This window comes from Vigna umbellata, chromosome 1 (genome assembly GCF_029865625.1).
Source record: "Vigna umbellata cultivar VRB3 chromosome 1, Vumbellata_1.0, whole genome shotgun sequence".
Classification (NCBI taxonomy): Eukaryota; Viridiplantae; Streptophyta; class Magnoliopsida; order Fabales; family Fabaceae; genus Vigna; species Vigna umbellata.
In genome coordinates, this window is record NC_142165.1 from 85,162,058 (window position 1) to 85,180,943 (window position 18,886).

The window sequence follows — 18,886 nt, forward strand, 5'->3', positions numbered from 1 at the left end:
AATGGTATCAAATAAATTTTAATGATTCTTTTATATATAAATAGAACAGATTTGAAAGGAAAATTTTGGCAGGAAATACCAAATCACCAACAAAATTATGTTCATGCTTACTCTCTATTAATGATGTAGATGTCTTGATAAAGACTAGAACAGAAAAGTCTTGAAACCACTACCCATTAATCTTAAATCTAATTACAAAGTTTATTGATGCTGATGCCTCAAAATTGCTTGATGATTTGAGATGAACAATTTTTTCCAGAAGCTTCGTAATATTCAGTTAACAGCATCATTGTGTTTTTCTTATATGGACCTATCATTAAAAACAACATAATCAAATCATTTGTCTGAAAAGTTGCTATAAAATATCGGAACATATAAAACGTTGGAATGTAAAATATTACCGAAAAGCAATTTACTTGACTGTTTGATGCTCTCAAATTCTCCACCAGCTCTGCAATCTCAAACTGCTTCATCACTGTAGCATGAAGCACCTGCATTAATGGCACAAATTATAAATACTATATAAATCAGAACAGTTAACAGAAAACTGATGAAAGCATGAAGAAATACCCTCTTAGTCTTTTCAAGGTCAAACTCAACACATTTAATTCTATCCAAGGAACTCATAAGCATTTGCTCCTTCTCCAAAGGTATGCCAGCAGGCTTGTGGCTAAGTTCCCCAAATGTTTTTTCCAATATCTCAAGACGTTGAGTACATTGAAGAATAAGATTCTGTTCAGAAAGTGTTTCACCAGCTGCTGTAAGGTTTTTGTTTTCATGCTCCGTGGCAACAGATGGGTAAATATTGTTCTGTGTTCTCCAAAATTCTAATCTTAAACTGCGGAAGAACATCACCAATCTTTCCAAAAAATACATAAGCACCCTCGACATATTTAAGATATTTGTTTGCTCCACTTTTTCCTTAACAAAGCTCAACCAACTTCTGACTGAAGTACCTGTAAAAAGTATGAACTTTGGGTAAACCAGTTAAGGAAAACACTGATATATACTTACTAGTGAAATAGACATGCACAAATGTTTCCAACTTGGTTTCCACATAATATATATAAAAACAAACAAATGCTCCAATAATATCACACTAAAATACCTGCATTTTCTGCATTTTCTATACAAGCAATATTCGCTGTATCATCATTCTGCAGTGATGGGTCCCGAGTAATGTGAAATTCATCACTTTCGAGCACTTTCTCGGAAGCAGAAGCTCTATCATCACAACAACTGTGGAAGTTATCTGCTACTCTAACCTACAGACGAGATAGTGTTCTGAATGAATAAAGGCTCAAGAACAAGAGTTAGAAAAATGAATTAGACTAGGTTAGGGAACTAACTTCTTCATGAACTGGGGCTAAACGAGGAAAAGTGAATCTGCTTTGACTGATGGAGGAAAAAGAATCATCAAGATCTGACCCGGAATCTGCTGTTGATGTATCGCTGCACTGTCCCTGGAAGTGAGAAAAGGAAGTCAAAAACATATAATTTTAGCTGTAAATAATACATACAGGAACTGTATGTGGAATCCTAACCATCCAAGTCAGGAAGATTGAGACTTGCCTTCTGGGAGCGTATCCAGAAAGAGTCTGAATTCTGATGTTCATTGGACATTTGGGTGTTTTCTCTCACAAACGTTCCCTCCACATTATGAACCACCTAAAATCAGAACACCTAAATTAGCGTCCCAATGCTAGTCCCATAAAATACAGAAAAACAAGAGATAGCAAAGCAGCATTACCTTCATGATATCAGGATCATTCCATGGCCCTTTACTAGATCTAAGACATCCACCTTCTCCAGGACATGTACACGACCCACCTAAAAATTCTGGCAACTGGCTGTGTACATATTTACAAACCATAGATTATTAGACAACAATTTGATTAAATATTATAAGGCAGTATGAGAAGTGCATACCTAGAGTCAATGATATCCAGTAATTTACATGTAGACTTAGGTTCAAGAACCTGCAAATTTAGGTTGGAACATATAATATCAGTATGATTTCATGAAGAATATGAAATTTCACCAGCTAAAAGCTATACCCTTCACCTGTATCTTTGCAATGGTTTTCGCATCAAGAAACTTCTGTGCAGCAGGCCAAAGCATCCTCTTAAAGCCCAGACCAGCGTTGATGATATACATTCGGTGTAATGTCTGCAATGAATGTTGATGATTTTAATGCACACACGAAGATGAGTGGAAAACAAATTGCTTTGGGAAAGGGAAGGATGAAAACCTCAGGATAGTAACTGTTATCTATTTTTGTTATGGCAGCTAATAGACTTGCAGCAGTAGGAGAGAAATTTTTTATTCCCTGTATTACAAACATCAAGTTAAAAATTGAAAAACGTACTGAAAACGAGGAAGATACTGAAATTGAGAAATTCCTGATTAAGTACAACAAACTATAAGGCATACAAACACCTTAACCATGTTTCATTGATGAGGCACATAATTTGAGAAAAACTTGAGTGACACAATACAACTTACCAAGCCCTGTACATCCAATATTGTTGTGGTTGATGAAATCCTTCTTTTGGCTGCAATGGAACATGCTGGAAATTTTTCTTGCAGAGCCTTCTCGAACTCTTGGACATGATATTTCAAATATCTATCTATTGTGGTGATACGCATCAACCTACTTGGATGAGCTTTCCCAAGCCTTTCAATGTAAACTGGTCTACCTTCCTTATCAACTCCATGATACCCCTGAGGGTAATGCTGCAACACTTCTTCCAACTCTTCAAATTCAAAATCCTTCAAATATCAGAACACCATTAGACTCAACCAACTAAGTCATGTTTCAATACTATATTATCCTGATACAGAACACATGCTTGTTCTGAAATATACAAACACCACACAATTGTACGAATCTGCTTTAAGAAAAATTAAAACAACTAATTTTATTTAAAGATACAACTTAGATCTCCTTGCATTATCCAAACCTGAGAAGTCAAACTCATTGGATAATGTGCCAGTCTGTAATGTGAACAGGCTATAATTTGAGTAATCAAAATTAATATCATAAATATCTACCAATATTTTTACCTGTGTCAAAATTTTTATTAAAGCTATTTCAGAAAATGCAGAGAAACCTAATTATTTCTTCAATTTTAGAGTGAAATAACTATTAATGGTTGATTCTGACAATAGAAGTGTGGACCTATACATAACTGGTAGCCAATAAATAGTTAACCGACACCTACAAGCGAAAAAAACAAAACCACCGAACAATCCGCCGCACAATTAATCTCCACATTAATCTTCTCAAAGTCGCTGATTCATGAATCCCACTTCGCTAATCATAGTCCTTACTAAGAAATCATAAGATAAAAAATAGAAAGAACGAACTGAGGTTGGTCCACCCAAATAGGTTTGTTTTAAATATTTTTTGTAAAACACAACTTTTTCTTCTAAATATAATATTTACACTAGCACAAAAGTCTAAACCATGAACTATGTTGAAGGTTGAAACAACTTCCTACCAACCCTGAACGTTGAACTATAAATCATTTATTGATTTTAAGTACTGTATTAAAATTCCTTATCTAGAATAATAGTCAAACCCTTAATAAATTACCTGGAGGATGGCGTCAGTTCCGAATTCTTTTCTCCAAATTAGCATTTCTTCCCACATCTGCATTGTCTTCTCAATGTTAAAGTCTCTTGCTTTAAGAAACCTACCACCGACCAAAATGCCCATTCAGAAGAAGTGAGAGAAAGTAATAAAAAAGAATCAAAAAGAAAAGAAAAGAAAAAAGACCTTAACAATGCATGATAATCATCATGGGTGGGAGGCATGAATCCCTTCTGCAGCAGTCTCTGACGCAATTCCTGCACCGCAGATTCCTCTTTAGCGTCTCTCACGTCCTCAATGGGAACCCTGAAGTCTATCTTCCTCTTCCCTCGTTTCTTAAGCGAGTGCGTGAATCTTGAAGACGCGTTTATGGCTTTCTTCTTCAAGCTTCCAATTCTGGACCTTCTTCTCTCCTCTTCCCAATTCTCAGCTTCAACACCACCCCCTTCTTCCACCCCTTTCAACAACAACAACCCACATAAAAAAATCGTAACTTACGAAATAAAAAATATAAAAAAAGATATAAAATTGAAGTTGGGTTGAGTTGCATTTGCATACCTGACATCTGGTAGTGTTGAAGATGGAAAAGGAAGGAAATAGAGTTATGAGAAAAGAGAAGAGAAAGTTAATAATGAGAGTGGTGTTTGTATAAATGTTGGCAGGTTCATGCATACATAGGAGCAATTAAAAGGACAACATTTAATGGCAAACGACAATGTGTGTGTTGAGGTTGTGGATCTCACCGGAAGAATATATGAGTTTATTTTTGTTGTTGGGAGAAAGAAAGAGAAAGAGAAAGAGAAAAAAAAATAATGTGATGGATGGATGTGTAGACCAGCACGCTGCTGTGCATAGCACAGTATAGGCACTGCACATCTATAAGTTGACACGTGTGGAAAACAAGCATGCAATAGTAAAAATCCAATCTTTCAAGTTTCACACTTTAAACTTCTTAAAACAATTCACAGTACCTCCTAAGAAAAATAAAAGAAATCAATTTTTACGAAATAAATTCCCATCTACATAAATAAAAAAATTAACATTTTTATGGGTATTACAAATAACAGTAAATGTCTTTAAATTATGATTTTTCCATCTAATTCAGAATTAAATTATGGATTTTTTATAACAAAAACAGTTTTAAATATTAATAACTTTTAATCATAAATTAATATTTAAATTAGTCACAATACTAATTAATTATTTTATATTTTAAAACTTAATTATTATTTAATAATTTTCTTATAATAACATATCAAAATTAAATTTATTTTCATAACGAACACCATTTTCATCTGTCATAAATAAATATCCAATATATATTTATACATATATTAAATTTACAATATATTTTCTATGTTGGAAGTTTTACATTAAATCCAGTATTATTTATTTGGTTTTACGAGTCACAATTAATAATGTCTTTTGGAATTAATTATTTTTGGATTAAAACGTTTAGGAAAGAGATCAATCATTTAACGTAAAAAACTATCACTAATAATCTGTGTTAAAAAAATAGAATTGAAGAAAAAAAAGAAAGAAAGAAACGAAAGAGGTAAAATTTGTTGGAAATAAATATTATTTACTCTATTTATTAATATTTTCAGACATAAATATTATTCTTAATTATTATTATAATAACTAATAAGAATACATGCACTACACGTGTTCCCATTTTTTAATGATTATAACAAATATTTTTATAATTTTATTATAAAATAATTTTTATTTATTTTGTAGGGATATTTCTAATTAAACATTGATTTTAAAAAACTATCAAATAAAAGAAAATTAAAATTTAAAAAAGGAATCACATAAAAGGTAAAATTGATAAAATAACTATTTTAATTTAAAACACTTTTATTTAATGGAAAAAATTATTGAAAAGAAAATAATGTGGTTAAAAAAAGGAGTCCTTTTTATATATACATATAAATATAAATATAGATAACAATAACACTAATAATAATACAAGAAAAATTAAAGTAACAAATATTCAAAATCTATTATATAAGTTCGTTTCTTCTTTCTTTCTTTAGTAACATAAGATTTCTTTTCACTATATTTATTTAAATCAAATAGTAAATCAAACAATATATGATAAATCATATAACTAGCGATGATAAATATTTTTATTTAAAGACGTGAAATAGTTAGTTATCATTAAAAAATATAATTTATTATTCGAAATATTGATCTAATTCATTATGACAATATCCATAATTAATTGTATGAGTTTCCTATTATAATTGAATATGTTTCTTTTAAATTTCTATTCACTTCTACTGATGTATTATAACGTGTAAGGACGAGTGAATGTGAATCATATTTCTTTTTGTTGATGATAGTTCGTTAACACGACGAATTTGTGGGAGAGATCAAATTTTTTATCATTGTTGGATTAAGAGGATTATAAAGAAAATATGTTACATTTATCCAATTAACATTTTCTTTTCCTTGATATTCCAAGTATATCTACTTCATTGTGCATTGCTAGCCTACAAAGAGTGGGGTATTTGAAGAGTGCTCTAGTGTGTTGTGAAGTTGTGTGAAGTTTGTCGTGTTCTTCATCTTGTAATATAACTGCATAGTATCTTCATGAGGTAAGTAGTCATTCTCAGGATGAAAAGAATCCATGGGATGGAGACATGTAGTTTCTATGAGAGGCTACCGGATGAAGAGAATTGATTCCGACATATGGGAACTAATTCTTTGTGAGGTTAACTAGCAAAAGAATCAATTATCGTAGGAGAAAACTGTGTGAGGAATCGATTTTGACCTTGATGGGAACTTATTATCATCCATCTGCCTCGTCACACTAGTTTTTTATGTGTGTGCTCATCGGTGATTTCACTTTTAAAACCTTCTGATTTATTTTGCAATCCATCAATGTTTTGGGCTCCACTATCATCTTAAAGGATTGTAACACCCTCTACAATATTGTTTAGGTTCACGACTAGAGTTTCACGAATGGAATAATTACTCACATGAGAGATTGTGTGATTGGTGGGTTGAAGAAGATGAAGCAACAACCGATGAAAGAAGAAGCAACAACAGATGAAAGAAGTAGAAACAACCCATAGTAATAGTAGCAATAGTAATAGTAATAGTAGTAGTAGTAGTAATAATAATAATAATAACAATAATAATAATAATAATAATAATAATAATAATAATAATAATAATAATAACAATAATAATAATATATTAATTTTAACTATAAGAGCAAAATTGTAATTTTTCATTTTAATCTTTTAAAACATTTTTTTCATCCATCAAATTATTCACAAAATTTACCTTCAAATCTCTTCACTTTCACCTTCAAATCCCTTAAAATAACCAACACAAACTTTGCCTTCAAATTCTCCCAAATTCATTCCCTCATTCTCCCTCAAATCCATCATTTAAAGTAAACAAATCCTAAATAATCAATTATGGGTTCATTTATAATGTCACAACCATATACTTTCAAAACGAATACAAGTTATACTTTAAAAATGAATACAAGTTTTGGTGGAAGAAAATACAACTATGTATAATGCTAGCAATATTTTTTTTTAACTATACAACAACAAATACAAAAGAACTATCACCATTTAAGTAAGCAAAAACCTTACTTTTTGTCACTAATTACTCTTTACTTTTAAGGGAATCTTCTTCTATTAAGACCCTCTAATTGAAGATATTTTCGTTAGTAACATATTTGAAGATCACTTTTATCGATAAATTATGTCAATTAATTATAATTTCAATTACCAACAAATATTTTCGCTGGTAAATCCATTGGTACATTGAGCACCAAATTCCCCCTATGTCTAATTAGATTTTTTATATATTAAAGGGAAGAAGAAGAGAAGAAGGATAAAAGAGGAAGAGGTTAAAGCCAATGGTGATAACAGAGGCACATTCAACATGGATTTAGCATCAGCCAAAAGCTAATACTAACAAGAAGAAACCTAGCTAAATAGTTACTAGTGTCAGACTTACATCACACACGCATGCAAATTTAAAATTATGGATGTTAATTCGTCAGTGTCAACTCTTAAAGGTCAATTATAAGTAGGATCGACTTAGTCGACGCTAATTTATCACTAATTTTTAAATTGCTTTTTTAATTAAAGTAGTTTAGCATCGGTCTGACTGACACTAATGTGTTTTTTATTTTAAAATTTATTTAATTTAGAGTCACCTTAGCCAACATTATATTAAATCTATTTTTAATATTAGTTTAATTTTGATCGGTTTGGCCAATGCTTATAATAGTAACCTAAAAAAACTCTCATGCAATACCTCCATATTCAATAAATATAAATGAAAAGGGAAATGTTATAATAGATGAAGTAGATGACTGTAAATGAATGTGTATGAATGATATGAATGTGAATGAATGATATGAATGTGAATGGAATGATATGAATGAATGGATGAGAGAGAACAATGTGGATGAAGAAGATTAATTGGCAGAAGGATTAAATCACAAAAGTATTTTTTGATTTATTCATTAGTGATCAAACTCCACCTTCACATTAAGTTTTAAAAAAGTAACAGTCATGTGACCAATTGGCAAGTGAACCAAGTTAATTGTGGTATAGTCAAAAGGGTTATCGTATCCATAGGAAAGCAGTAAATATATATTGATAGTTGATTTTGGGATTTTTTCAGGAAATTTGGATAATAATAGATAATATATAGATTCGGTGGATTGGAGACTAGATCTAGGTGAAAATTTGATAAAAATGAATACAACAACATTCAAATACTTCAAATTTAGGTATGAAAAATTAATTATTCCAAGATAAAGTTCTAAATAATTGTACACAAATTCCTCTTGCAACAAAATTACTTAGCAACCTTATGGAGGTTCAATCCTAGAGACTTGCTCCATGGTTATAGATCTTTGTTTAATTTAACTAGATATATCCCAACGTTTGAAGATAATGTTGGGGTTAGATATTACTTTCCTTGTTCTCTAATTCCTCTTGTTGTGTCTATTTAAGTCTTGAACAACTTACGTAATTCCTTGGCATAAGTTTTGTTCAATATCTGCATTAAGATTTAGAATTATGGGGCCAAATGCCTAGTTTTATCCTTGGCAACTAGTTTTCTTTGGTTTGATTTAGTTAGTTTGGTTATTGAAACCGCATTCCTGACAACTTTCAACAACTAGATTATACTCTAAGGTATACCCTAAGACAAGCATTACGAAATCAATGGAAAGTATAAACATTTAAGGGATTAATTGCACAAACGAAAAGAAAAAGGAAGTTATTGTCCCATTGTCACCATAGAGAAATCAACAACTCATAAAGCAGAATACAAATTTATACCATTATTCAGTTGCTTCATCACTCAATGCCTAAAATGAAAACATGGGATTTGTATTTATAGATTTTTTTCAATTGTGCTCAACTCCAGCTTTGGTATTCAACTACAAAGGTTTCCTTTTAACGACCTTTTGAGCACTCAACATCAGTTATGAAGCTTGAGCCGTTGTAGCTTTAATTGCCTTTCCTCAAGTGGGTGCTTTAGGTTTCCTCTTCACGAGGGTTCTTTTACCGCCTTTTTAGCACTTAGCACCGTTCTTGGGACTTAAGTTGCACATCCTTAAATTCTTGTAAAAATTGTTGTAAATCACCAAGAAATCATTAGTTTCAAGTTTTTCTAAATTTCATTGTCCCATTATGTAGTTCTAATCTAAAGAGAGTTAATTCACTTAATTTTCTATCAAATTCATGCAAAATAAGTGTAAAAATGACATGCAAAGAATACATAAATTGAACACTTATCAAAGATAAGGAGAAAAATATGGATGAAGAAGATGAGAAAAAATGTAAAATATGTGTATGGATGAAAAGGATGATTGTGAATAAAGGAGATTAAAATAGGTGAACATTATAAGAAAAACTGATATTACCGACGATCCACTGACAACAAATATTCGTTAGAAAAATCCTCGTCAATAAATTTTACTGACAAAACATAAAGTTATGTGTGTTGGGTAAAAGCAGAAAAGGGAAAAGTAAAGATAAAGAAAGTATTGATGTCAGGGATAATTTCTAATCAGATTTGGATGATAAATTTGTCTATTTTGTTACCAACGAATAAATCTATTGTTAATAACAATTTTAAATTACGAGAGGATTTTATCAATGGATTTGAAGACATGTAATTATCGTCATATTTTATCATGAAAAAATTTGTTGACATTAAAATCCTTCATAATTGAAATTTTAAAATTTGTCGATAAAATTCGTTAATAAATTTGAATTACACTCTAGTTTTACTAGTAAAATTTAATTAGTAATTCTAATAAACTTTATTGGTAATTCTAATAAGTTTTGGAATGAAAAGAGATAAATGTGAATGAAACATTGAGTGCAAGGAAATTTATAAATGTGGATAAAAATATGAGTTTAATGGAATTTACATAGTAAAACTATAAAATTGTGAATGTGAAGAGAATGTCGTCTTTAAATCCAAATCATTAAATTAAATATAATATATAATTTATATTCATTTTCATCAACACTTGATTATATATTATTAAAAGTCGGTTTAATATATATTAAGTAAAATAAATATAAATAAAAATGTTAATTTTATTTATTTTTAATATTTATGTTAGTTAGTATTCAATCATTTGAGGTCAGCTTTATTTATTTTTTGATATAAAGTTAACATATACTACATCAATACTAACTCATTTATTTTTAATGTTTATTTAAATTATGATAATTTATGAGTTTCCTAATTTATGTAATCTCTTAAAGTGTACCAAATTTTAGTTGACAAAAAATTCTTATTCATAGAAAAAGATATATTTTAAACATGGGATATTTTAAAAAATATAAAAATAAAAAATTATTCAAATACCCTTAACATTAAAACTTAGAATTCATAATATATAATGATATTTTGATCAACTAAAATTTGGTACACTTTAAGAGGTTACATAAGTTAGCAAACCACTTTATTTATTTATAACATTTATTTTAATTAACATTAAATAAATCAAGACTAACTTGTTTTTAATATTTATTTTAATTTATATTTATTAAGTCAATATTAACTTATTTATTTTAATTAATACTTACTTAATCAATAGTAATTTATTCATAAATTCATTTTTAATAATTATTTAAATTAACTTATAGTTATTTATTAGAAAACCTTAAAAAAAGCCATTAATCCACACTTTTCTCCTCAATTTTGCAATTCTAGAAGAACAAACGCGTCTTTATAATTCCATTTTCAAGCTCTATTTTCTAGAAGAATAAAAGAGCAGTTAAAAGAAAATACAGTGTAAAGTTGAGTTTACTTTAAATAGAATTTACGGAAATGCAAGGTTTACAAAATTGAAAAGCCGCAACTTTCTTAACAAAATAGAAAAGAAAATATGTGTAAATTAACATAATCAATTTTGTTTTCAATACAAGTGATAAAATTATATTATGAATTAATTATAAAAATATTGATATTATAAATAGTAATATCATATTAAAATAATAAATAAAATACATGTATTAATAATAAATAAATTTATCTCACTTTTTAGTCATTTATATCTTCATCTAATTCAAAACTATCTTATTTGTATTTGTTTTACTCTATTTTACTCTCTTCCTTTTCATTATTAAATTCAAATAGAACCTTGGTTGTTTCTTTCAGTGACATGACAAGAAAACATGAATTAAGAGAAGGTCACCCCACAAACAAAGTGAAATTAATCACCTATGATATGACCAAACCTCAACACATATGACTTCTTCCCAAAAAAACCTACAAGTTTGACCTTGGATTCAATTGTTTTATAAACAATCTATTTAATTAAGAAATAGTTATGTAGTAGATTTTACTAAGTTGTTGTTCATTAAATTAGTCAAAAAGCCATCTAGTCGGGAGGTTGGGGAAGAAGACTACTAAGTTACAGCAGAAGAAAAGTTAGATGGAAAATTCAATGGGTAATAGTTACTGAAATAATGGTTATGTGATGTTACAACTTTCAAGCCTCGTGTCATGTCTTCTCTTCCTTTGCCCTTATATGTCACCACTTTCCCACACCTCCAATGTCTTTTCCTATCTTTTCATTTTTCTTTTCTTTCACCTTTTTTTTTTTCTATTTAGAGTTCCTAAATTCTCATATTTTTCAAAATTTTCTCCTTCATTTTTTAATATCTACTTTTGGAAATATGATGGTTTTCCAATTTTTCACTTTTTAACACATTTTTATAAACACTAAAAACATTAATTGTGGAGCAAAATATTCTGGCTTCTATGTTCAACGGAAACAAGTATTAAACTAAATGTTGGTAGTAATAATATCTGATTTCCATACTCGAAAAATATTTATTGCAAGATGTGAATTTTTTAAATAAATTTCAATATTTTCAAAATTTAGTTCTTGAGTGTCAAAAATATTAATTGCTTGTAGGGAAAAGGATCTTCTGATAACATTCTCGTGAAGCAAAACAAGTTGAACACACAATGCCCTATGAAAGTTATGAAGCAAACAAGACCTGTAAGAAAATAAAGGTTTCTGCCATTTTGACTTTTCTTCGTCTGAGAAGGGATAAAAAATTGACAATCCTACGTCTTAGTTGGTTAAAAAAATTATAATTACCATTACTTTAACATTTTTCTACTACATTATCATTACATATCAATTAACTTTTATTGCTATTTTTATTTCTCTTTCCACCTAAATTCATTCGAGTAACGAAATAAGAATATGGTAATATACTTTTACATTTCTTTAACATTTTTTCAAATAAAAATAAAAATAAAAAATTGTATTTTTTTTAAAAAAATATTAAATAAATATAAAAAAATTGTGTCAAAATATCATTTATTTTTCAAATTCATCGTCATAAAATGAAGGTTTATCACTGATTCTCTTAGGAAAAACGCAATCTTTATTAAAAATATTTTGTAACACGATTTGAAAGGTTTGACTGTTCCCAAGCGAAGAGAAGACATAAGTAGATCACATGTTCTTGAAATTGAAGTGTTCTTCCATTATAGTAAACACTTGAATACTGCATGGTTTCTGAGGCATTGATGAGACATTTATGAAAACGGAATTTGACCTCTTCACTTGCATGCTGCGAAAAGCACCATTAATGCTAGTCAGGTAATACAAGGTATCGCTATCACTTTTCGCCACTCAACGTGACACCCTCTCTCCAAAGGGAACGACAATTTCTTCCACACAACCTTTTTTTTCAATTTAAGACGAGAATCCGAGTTAAAAACAATACCCAAAAGTTTTATATAAAGTATATTTTCTGGCTGTTTGGTTCTCGAAAAACCAGAACATATTCCATTGGACTAAACAACAAAGACAGGTGTGTTTTTTTGAGGTGGTTGAATTTTTTGTAGGAAGAGAAAAAAAAACGATGATTTGTCTTGGTGTGGCATTCCTGATATGAGACAGTATAAAAGGTGAATTGCAGAAAGTGAAAGTTGGGAGTCCCCACGCATGATAGCGCAGTGTCAATTACCATCTTTAATGCCGCAAGAATAATGTAGACATCAAACTGGCGCAAATTTACTGCATACATTCTAGATGCATAAAATGCCAACCAGAACATTGCAATTTTAAATCAAACCATTCTTTCCAACACAACTCTGTCTTTTCCTTTTCCATGGCTTTTGGTAATGTGAGATAAGATAGCTGCATGTGCATGCTGCATCAGGTTTCATCCGATAAATATGAGACTGACATGCATGATGTTTGGTTTTGAAGATGGAATCTGTCTGTTGGAACATTATTAAACTGAAAACTGTTTTATGGTTAATGATAGAGATTTAGTGATAAGCATGATGATGATAATGATGATGATGATGGATATGATAAGATGTTTGGTGGAAGTGAAATGGTGAAAGAGAGGGACAAGTCGAGTGGGTTGCATTGTGGATGGCAATGTCTGCCCCCGAAACCCGAGAAAGTGGCAGTTAGTAGTCACTCTCAATTTGGCTTAACTGACATCATTTATTGCACACAACAAATCACACTTACACTTTTTCTTTGGATTTACCTTTCCAACTTTTTTGTTCTTGTATCAAACAGCTGAATTTGATTTCAAAATTACGTAGCTGGTTTCTTTTTAAATAAATTATCGAAATAAGCGATTTTATCATAAGTGATTTTTAATTATCCAAATAAAATCGTAGAAACATGTCAAAATTTCTGTTCAAGGTAAAATTCTACTTAATTTTATTAGCATCAATCATACTGAAAATAACGATTTTGGTATTAACATTGAAATCAAATCAGTATCTCTTATGATAACTTTCATTAAAATTGATTTTGAATTAAAATCGTACTTGCAATCACTTCTTCCAAATTCATACTTTTATATTAATATATTTTTTATTTATTTCAAATTATAGAAGTCGATATCATATGACTTCATTCTTTCGTATTTTATAATTATGTTATCATGTTTATAACTTTTATGTTTTTCTAATTTTTATACAAACTTATTTTTAATACAATTTTCAAATTTCTTATGCTTTCTGAAATTTTTACATAATCACATATATTTTATAAATTCTTTATTTTGAAATATTTTTTAATAATTTAATTAAATAATAAAAATAACATTTTTTATTTCTTTTAGTTTTTAAAATTTGTTATGTTTTTCTTTTAATTTTATAAAAAAAACTCCTTTTTATTTTGAAATTTTAGACAATTTTATTTTAAAAAGTTATATTTAAAAAAATATATTTTTTAACAAATAAGTATAAGAATTTTTAATTTTAATTTATTAATCAAATCATTAAAAAATAATATTATATAACTATGATAGTATAAATTTTAATTTCAGAATTTTAATAGTTCGATGAATAATTTTATATAGTAGTAAAATTATATAATAATATTTTCTCAAAAATTTTGTTAATGAATTTGTAAGAACCTAGAAAATAGAGTATTACAGTTGATAGATGTTTTAAAATAATCAGACCAAGTGTTTTAAAGCTAAAATAATTCAATAATATAAATAGAATTTCTTAAACTTATCTCATTACTAAAAACACAAGTGGTTTTTCTCTAGTTGACAAAGAGTGTTTAAACGGATTAACCGTGTGTTGTAACTTTGAATGAGTTAGTTGTTCCACCACACAAGTGCATAACTAGTCATGACTCGACATTTATACTATATCCTAATGGCCAAGTCTAAGTCTATGATATGATTAGGATGTTTGTTATGCTATGTGTGCAGTGTGATATATGATGGAATTTTATTGTTCTATATTGAGTTGTTATATCATTAGCTTACTCTTCTTATGTGTTGTGTTGTTTGTTCGTTTATATAGTTTTTCTTTTTAGCAATGATCATTTGGTGATGTGAACAAAAGGTGATGATGTTTCTATAACGCAAGTTTTGGATGGAGGATCAACATATATTGAGTACTCCTTAGATTAGTTTATTAGTGAATAGTTTTGATTTTCAATTGGTTTGTATAGAAAGTAAAATTTGTAGTTATGTTTTTGTATAACTATAATGAAACTTTATCTTCTTGTGATCTTGTTAACTATTATATTTTATTAAAATTTGATAGTTCTTCTATATAGTATTTATACTGTGTAAATTTTGGGATGTTACAAAATTAAAATTAAAAATATTCATATTTGTTTATTCAGGAAATAAATTTTGTAAATATAATTTTAATAATAAAACTATCTAAATATTTCAAAATAAAAACTATTTTCATACAAATGTTTTAAAAAAGAGAACATAATTTTTTTAAAGACTAAAAGAAATAAAAACAAAATTTTAGTTCATTAATGAAATTATTAACAAATATCAAAAAAATAAAAAAGTATATAATAAGTATATGATGGTATAAAAGTTTATGAAAAGATAAACAAATTTAGAAAAACAATCGGCTATATTATTGAGAAACACTATAAAATTAAAATATATGTTTATATAAAAATTTAAAAACACATAAAAACACTTTAAAGTGTATAAGTAATAAAGAATAAAAAATATGATGTATTATAAATACGACTTTTATAGGTTAAAGTAAAAATAATATAAAACTATAAGAGGTGCGGGATCGAGGTCAACAGTTGAATGTCTTATAAGGTATAAAAGATTTGAATATTCGTCTTCAGGCTACCGTCTTTGCAGTTCGTCCGTTATTCTTGGATGTTATAAAAGTATCAATGTAGTAAAATAGCATAGAAAATGCAAAATTATCTATCTATTACCTATATTTATAGATTTCAGTACGGGTCCTTGATTACTAACAAATTAATTACGTCCAATTGGAAATAATCACATTTTACCTTAAGTTGTTTAACATTAGGGATAATTCCTCTAACACTAGACCGTTTGGTCTAACTTCATGACTACTCGGTAACATGTAGCTAAAATGTTTTTGTCTAATTAATGGTTGATCGTCTCGTCAATCTATGTCTGAACGGTTATATGTACATTAGTACCTCAAGCCTGAGTTTGGACCAACTGGCAAAGGGGTTTGAATAAGATTTGTGATCAACTGTCTGATCTTGTCAACGTGGTTTCGATCTCAAATGGCTCGTTTCTAGAATTCTGAATTGTTAGAAATTATTTAAAGTATATGATTGTATAAAAGTTTGAGAAAGATAAACAAATTTAGAAAAACCATTAGCTATATTAGTGAGAAACAATACAAAATTAAAATATATGTTTATATAAAATTTTTAAAACACATAAAAACTAAAAACTTTAAGTATATAAGTAATAAAGTATAAAAAAAGGGTATATTAGAAATACGACTTTTATAGGTTAAAATAAAAACAATATAAAACTGTAAATAGAAGACGTTAACATAAAATGCGACTTCGGTATATTTTTTTATGATAACGTATAGAAGTCGTATTTCTAATATACGGTTTCTCTCTTTTATTCTTTATTACTTATATATTGGAAAGTTTATTGTTTTTATTTTATTTTTTAAATTTTTATGTAAGCATATCTTTTAATATTATACAATTTTTCAATAAAATAGTTAATGTTTTTTTTAAATGTTTATCTTTTCTTAAATTCTTATACAATCATATAATTTTTATTTATTTTTTATTTTGGGATATTTGTTAATAATTTCATTACTGAATTAAATTTTTTATTTTTTTTTTCAATCTTAAAATTTGTCATTCTTTTTTTTAAAATATATATGAAAATAGTTTTTATTTTGAAATATTTAGATAATTTGATTATTAAAATTATATTTCATTTTAATTTATTGACCAAATTATCAATAAAATATTATTACATAATTTTAATAATAGGTAAAATTATTCATCGGACTATTAAAAGTCTGAAATTAAAATTTATATTATCATAGTTATATAATAATATTTTTAATTATTTGATTAATAAATTAAAATTAAAAATACATATACTTATTTTAAACTTAAAACTAAACGTTTTTATAAAATTAAAAAAAAATCATAAAAAATTTAAAACTAAAAGAAATAAAAAATTATATTTTTTAATTTATTAATTAAATTATTAATAAATATTTCAAAATAAAAAGTATTTTAAAATAAAAAATAAAATATATGATTTTATAAAATTTAAGAAAACATAAAAAATATGAAAAATATATTAAAAAATAAGTTTATATATAATAAAATATATATAAAAGTTAATAACCATAAAAAAGAAAAGAATGATAAAATATAAAAGAATAAAGTCGAATGATATCATTGCCACTTCTATAATTTAAAATAAAATATAAATATAAAATAATTAATATAAAAATAGAGAAAAGTCGTGAGAAAAAAAAACATTTCAGTGCATAACTAAATTTCATACTATTTGAGTTCAAAATCAATTTTAATTTAAGTTATCACAAAAGATGACAATTGTAACGATAATACTATAGTTGTCATAGAAGAGTCACAGAAAGAGAAAGATTTAATATCATTAAATGTAATTCATATTAATCAAATTAAATAGAATTTTACTTTAAAAGTAATTTACTTTTATAACTTCAATGGTCAAAAGTCATTCATAAACCTAACTATTTTTTTACAACAAAATTGTGTGAACGATTTGACTTTTTAGGTAAAAAAAAAACTCAAATTTGTAAGTTTCAAATCTAATTGACTCAGTTTAATAAAAAAAATAATAATATAATATCCTAAAAATATAGTATAAAACTTATTACACATTAACAAAATAAGAACGGTTAACAAGACAAAAATTATAAAATTATTTACAGTCATCTAACATAATCATAAAGTCAACTTTATATACATTACAACATAACAAAATTATATACATATCTAAAGTTTAAGAAGACTACAATTATGTTGATCCTCCTTCCAAGGCATACTCCACAGTCAACTCATCACTCTCTACTCACATCCATAAAATGATCATAGCCAAGAATAATGCACGAGAACATACAAGTAAATCACAAACAGAAAGGGTAAGCTAGAAAAACAATCATTTCATAATATATTTAAACATTCTAAACATTTCACTCATGATACACATATCACACCAAACCAACCAAACACTTTATGCATGACAATACTTTGACTTGACTATCCGGATTAGTATGAATATCAAGCTATGACACTTCGTGTACCTGTTGTGGTCAAATAGTTGGTCCACCCCAAGCTACCACACAAGGTTAGTCCACTATCACTCACCTTAGGCCAAGGTAAAACCCTAAACTAGGACCCTCCTACTGTTCTCACGACATGCCTCACCCATCTCTACTTAAGAATGGATAACCATTAGAATGTGAGGATAAACTCCAAGACTGAACTTTTTATATTCATATTTACAACACATGACAACCATCCATAAGAAGTTTATCCTTGGAACTCTTTTCCACCACTTTCATTCACACTTTGATAATCTCATAATACTTTACATCCAATATATGAAATTGATAATAAAATTGTTTAGGATCATAAAAGAACAATGAAAAACATAGATTATATATGTAGAAGTGAATTTGGTTTAGATTGGTCAAAATTTCACATATTGGTAGTAATAATAGATTATATTATAATCTAATCTATTAAGGCAAGCCAAAATTCACATAAAACAAAACAGGACAAAACTGCTTGTTTTAATCGATTATAATAGTGACATAATCGATTAGACTAAAGTGTTTGTTTTAATCAATTAAATTTCATAATCGATTAAGCTACAGTGTTAGTTTTAATCGATTAAATTATAGCCATAATCGATTAAAACAAAAACTATTGTTTAATTAATTAGTACGACTTTGGACACTTTCCCCACAACTTTTATTGATCTCTAGAGTCTCAAGAAC

The 18,886-nt window shown here is 27.7% G+C and overlaps 1 protein-coding gene across 2 annotated transcripts; it reads right to left on the reverse strand.

Annotated features, from left to right (window-relative positions):
• On the reverse strand, nt 1-4,404 carry LOC124839394 (phosphatidylinositol/phosphatidylcholine transfer protein SFH13-like). 2 transcript variants are annotated; one of them, XM_088104538.1, is made up of 14 exons: nt 4,154-4,404; nt 3,782-4,052; nt 3,599-3,698; nt 2,506-2,772; nt 2,252-2,329; nt 2,065-2,169; nt 1,930-1,979; nt 1,751-1,850; nt 1,573-1,668; nt 1,350-1,463; nt 1,109-1,265; nt 571-956; nt 417-491; nt 1-310 (listed from the first exon to the last, which is right to left on the reverse strand). In XM_088104538.1, the coding sequence occupies exons 1-14, from the start codon at nt 4,158-4,160 to the stop codon at nt 287-289; spliced, it is 1,830 nt and encodes a 609-aa protein (XP_087960664.1). In that variant the 5' UTR covers nt 4,161-4,404; the 3' UTR covers nt 1-286. The 2 variants fall into 2 exon arrangements, with proteins under 2 accessions (XP_087960664.1, XP_047171165.2); XM_047315209.2 differs by having other exon boundaries at nt 402-491; nt 4,154-4,401.
• Between the last annotated feature and the right edge of the window lie 14,482 nt (nt 4,405-18,886).